The sequence below is a fragment of the Plectropomus leopardus genome, unplaced genomic scaffold, assembly GCF_008729295.1.
Source record: "Plectropomus leopardus isolate mb unplaced genomic scaffold, YSFRI_Pleo_2.0 unplaced_scaffold4922, whole genome shotgun sequence".
Taxonomy (NCBI): Eukaryota; Metazoa; Chordata; class Actinopteri; order Perciformes; family Serranidae; genus Plectropomus; species Plectropomus leopardus.
The window spans coordinates 1-4486 of record NW_024654018.1 but is presented as its reverse complement, the minus strand read 5'-3'; the positions used below and the strand labels follow the sequence as shown (position 1 = coordinate 4486).

The window sequence follows — 4486 nt, the reverse complement described above, 5'->3', positions numbered from 1 at the left end:
GATGGACATCTAAATATCAACAGAAAGAGATACCACAACATAAATGTTCAAGATACATGTCACGCCAACTTGAAGAGAACAATATGTGTGTCTCTCTGGACAGGATTGACCCACGACTCCAGGATCTTACAGCTATCTACCATGGGAGACATGTTGGAGCAGGGACTTACTGATGGTTTTCTCCTGGGTGACTCTGGCTTTGCCCTCAAACCCTGGCTCTTTACCTGAACCCAGCAAAGCTACATACACATGGTCTGCAAAGTCATCTGTGCCTGTGTGGTCCTCAGTAACATGGCAAAGTATGAGCCAAGTAGTCAGAACCATCATGTGTTGGGTAGCTGTGTCATGTCTGAAGAATCGTTATCAGTGCTCTTAAGTGAATCTGTGGTTCTACTGAGAATGATCCTGTTGGTTCTTCTCAGAGAACTGGTCCTTCCTGAGCCTGCTGAGCCTGGGCATGGACTGGAGGAGGCAGAGGTGTCAGGAAAATGAAACAAAAATGGAGCGAGGAGCTGGTTGCTTTAGCCTCGTCATCACTAAGCAGTCTGATTAAGTTCAGTTGTTTATGTATCAGAACGGTTATTTTTGTGTGTCCATTGTCAAAAGTTGTGGGTGGTACCAAGAGAACTGTTAGTAACGCCGTCCTGACCCACGGTGACAGGACGGCGTTGCTGCTGAACGATGAAGACCACCCTTCAGTTTTACCCCCAGGTTGTCCCGGTTAGAAAGCAGCTTAATTTTGGCCACAGAAGCCCTAAATGTTTGCACTGTTAGCCGTGTTGACGCTGCCAACAGAGGGTTTTCTGGCTCAAAATTTAGCCGGATGAATACCGGGGTGATTTGGAATAAAATGCAAGTACCTCAGAAATGTACTTAAGTATAGCATTTAAGTAAATGTACTTAATTACTTTACACCACTGAAACCATCTCACAGAAAACATTATTGCATGTCACTAATAATGGATGAAAACTCAACAGAGCAACTTTAACATCAAAAAGTGCTGACAGAAATTTCTTGGTTTCCTTTAACAGCTGTCTGTCTGTGTTTCAGATTTACCTTCAGATGTTCGAAAAGTGATCATTGGTCAAGAGGAGCACGAGTGGAGCTCGAGTGTGCACCAGGAGGACCCAGAGCCCCCACACATTAAAGAGGAGCAGGAGGACCCAGAGCCCCCACACATTAAAGAGGAGCAGGAGGACCCAGAGCTCCCACACATTAAAGAGGAGCAGGAGGAGCTGTGGAGCAGTCAGGAGGGAGAGCAGCTTCAAGGTCTGGAGGAGGCTGATATCACCAAGTTCCCATTCACTCCTGTCCCTGTGAAGAGTGAAGATGAGGAAGAGAAACCTCAGTCCTCACAGCTTCATCAAAGACTAACTGAACAGATGGAAACAGAAGCTGATGGAGAGGACTGTGGAGGACCAGAACCAGACAGGGGCTCACATCCAGATACACATTTACAACCAGAGACTGAGGACAAGACTGGAGACTCTTTTGAACCTGAGACCCAGGACAATGATGGTGACTGGAAGGAGACCAGAGAACCTCAGTCAGGTTTAAACTCTCTGAAAAATGATTGTGTCCCTGTCAAGGAGAAACCATTCAACTGCTCTGAGTGTGGGAAAAGATTTGGTAAAAAAGGAAATCTTAAGAGACATATGATAACTCATATAAGAGAAAAAACTTTTAATTGCTCTGAGTGTGGGAGAAGATTTGGCACCAAGACACATCTGAGGGTACACATGAGAGCTCATACAGGAGAGAAACCGTTTAACTGTTCAGTTTGTGATAAAGCTTTCAACAAGAGTGGAAAGCTGAAGAAACACATTCTTAATCATTCAAGAAAGAAAACATTTAATCGTTTAGTTTGTGAAAAATTGTGCAAGACACATCTGAAGAGACACGCGACAACTCATTCAGGAGAGAAACCATTCGTTTGCTCAGTGTGTGGTAAAGGTTTCAATGAAAGTGGTAATCTGACGGTGCACATGAAAGCTCACACAGGAAATAAAACATTCACTTGCTCAGTTTGTGATAAAACATTTTTGTGGAAGTCTCAACTGAAGAGACACATGATAGTTCATACAGGAGAGAAGCCATTCGCTTGCTCCGTATGTAATAAAGCTTTCAGTGAAAATGGAAAATTGAAGCTACACATGAAAACTCACACTGGAGAGGAACCATTCAGCTGCTCCATGTGTGATAAAAGATTTTTGTGCAATGCATATCTGATTCGACACATGAAAACTCATACAGGAGAGAAACCAATCAGTTGTTCAGTGTGTGGTAAAGGTTTCAGTCAAAGTGGAAACCTAAAGGTACACCTTAAAACTCACAAAGATGAGGAACCATTCAGCTGCTCACTGTGTGATAGAAAATTTTTGTTTAAGAAATATCTGATAAGGCACATGAGAACTCATACAGGAGAGAAACCATTCAGCTGCTCAGTGTGTGATAAAGCTTTTAGTGAAAGGGGAAATCTGAAGAGTCACATGACAACTCATACAGGAGAGAGACCTTTCAGCTGCTCAGTTTGTAGGAAATGTTTTACACAGAGCGGAAGTTTGTACAAACACATGAAAAATCACACAGGAGATAACAGCTTCTGCTGCAGTGTTTGTGACCACAGATTCACTTCAAATAAATTTCTAAGTAACCATGACTGTGCAGGCCATCAGTCCTCACAGCTTCATCAGACTCAAACTGAACAGATGGAAGCTGATGGAGAGGACTGTGGAGGACCAGAACCAGCCAAGAACTCACATCCAGATACACATTTACAACCAGAGACTGAGGACAAGACTGGAGACTCTTCTGAACCTGAGACTGAGGACAGTGATGATTGGAGGGAGACCAGAGAACCTCAGTCAGGTTTAAACTCTCTGAAAAATGATGAAGTTTCTGTTGGTGAGAAACCTCTGAGCTGCTCTGATTGTGGGAAAAGATTTTACACCAAGGTAGAGCTGCAGATGCACATGAGCTCTCACATAGGAGAGAAAACTTTCAGCTGCTCAGTTTGTAAGAATTTTTTTATGCATAGAGAAAATTTAATGACACATATGAGAACTCATACAGGAGAGAAGCCTTTTAACTGCTCTGAGTGTGGGAGAAGATTTGGCACCAAGGCACATCTGGAGGCCAGCTTGACATCTCATACAGGAGAGAAACCTTTTAGCTGTTCAGTTTGTGATAAAGCTATCAGCGAGGGTGGAAATCTAAATACACACATTATAACTCATTTAAGAAAAAAAACATTCAGTTGCTTAATTTGTGATAAAAGGTTTTTGTGGAAGTCTCAACTGAAGATACATATGATATCTCATACAGGAGAGAAACCATTCAGTTGCTCAATATGTTATAAACATTTTTTGTGTAAGGCATATATGATAAGACACATGACAACGCATACAGGAGAGAAACCGTTCAGCTGCTCAGTGTGCGGTAGAGCTTTTAGTGAAAGGGGAAATCTGAAAAGTCACATGAGAACTCATACAGGAGAGAAACCTTTTAGCTGCTCAATTTGTAAAAAATGTTTTACACAGAGTGGAAGTTTATACAAACACAGGAAAAAACATAAAGGAGATACCAGCTTCAGCTGCAGTATTTGTAACCAAAGATTCATGTCATGTAAGCTCCTTGAAATTCATAAATGTGTTGGTCTTGAAACTGAAGCTGATGGAGAGGACTGTGGAGGACCTGAACCAGCCAGAAACTCACGTCCAGATGCACATTTACAACCAGACACTGAGAACAAGACTGGAGACTCTTCTGAACCTGAGACTGATGACAGTGATGATTGGAGGGAGACCAGAGAACCTCAGTCAGGTTTAAACTCTCTGAAAAATGATCAAGTCAGTGAGAAACCATTCAGCTGCTCTGTGTGTGGGAAAAGATTTGATAAAAAAGGAAATCTGAAAAGACACATGAGAATTCATACAGGAGAGAAACCATTCACTTGCTCAATGTGTGATAAAGCTTTCAGTGAATGTGGGAAATTGAAGCAACATGTGAAAATTCATTCTGGAGAGGAACCATTTAGCTGTTTGACGTGTGATAAAAGATTTTTGTGCAAGGCACATCTGGAGACCCACATGAAAATTCATACAGGAGAGAAACCATTTTGCTGCTCTGAGTGCGGGAAAAGATTTGGCCGAAAGGACTACCTGACACAACACATAAGAAGTCATACAGGAGAAAAACCTTTCAGCTGCTCAGTCTGTAAGAAATCTTTCACACAAAGTGGAAATTTACAGTTACACATGAAAATCCACTTAGGAGAGAAACCGTTCAGTTGCTCTGAGTGTGATAAAAGATTCATTAGAAGTGGAGATCTGAGGAAACACAGGAGAATTCACACAGGAGAAAGCCATTCAGCAGCTCAGTGTTTGGGAAAAGTTTGAAACAAAAGAAGAAAGAAGTCTCATGTCAAAAGTCATGAGTGTGTTGTGGACATCAGCGGCAGTTAAACTGTTGGTTTGGATGAAACTT

The 4486-nt window shown here is 42.1% G+C and overlaps 1 protein-coding gene across 1 annotated transcript; it reads left to right on the top strand.

Moving 5' to 3' along the window:
• Positions 1–249: 249 nt before the first annotated feature.
• On the top strand, positions 250–4469 carry LOC121939491 (gastrula zinc finger protein XlCGF57.1-like). Its single transcript, XM_042482510.1, has 9 exons — positions 250–334; positions 423–479; positions 607–720; positions 1052–1113; positions 1192–1615; positions 2078–2334; positions 2800–2969; positions 3390–3439; positions 3680–4469. The coding sequence occupies exons 1-9, from the start codon at positions 250–252 to the stop codon at positions 4396–4398; spliced, it is 1938 nt and encodes a 645-aa protein (XP_042338444.1). The 3' UTR covers positions 4399–4469.
• Positions 4470–4486: the final 17 nt, after the last annotated feature.

Bases quoted from the DNA above. Each gene is read 5' to 3' on its own strand.
- LOC121939491 (XM_042482510.1), top strand. From the start codon at position 250: ATGGTCTGCAAAGTCATCTGTGCCTGTGTGGTCCTCAGTAACATGGCA. The intron at 335-422 runs GTAGCTGTGTCA...GGTTCTTCTCAG, and splicing joins TCAGAACCATCATGTGTTGG to AGAACTGGTCCTTCCTGAGC. The intron at 2,335-2,799 runs AAAGATGAGGAA...ACTGAGGACAAG, and splicing joins AGGTACACCTTAAAACTCAC to ACTGGAGACTCTTCTGAACC.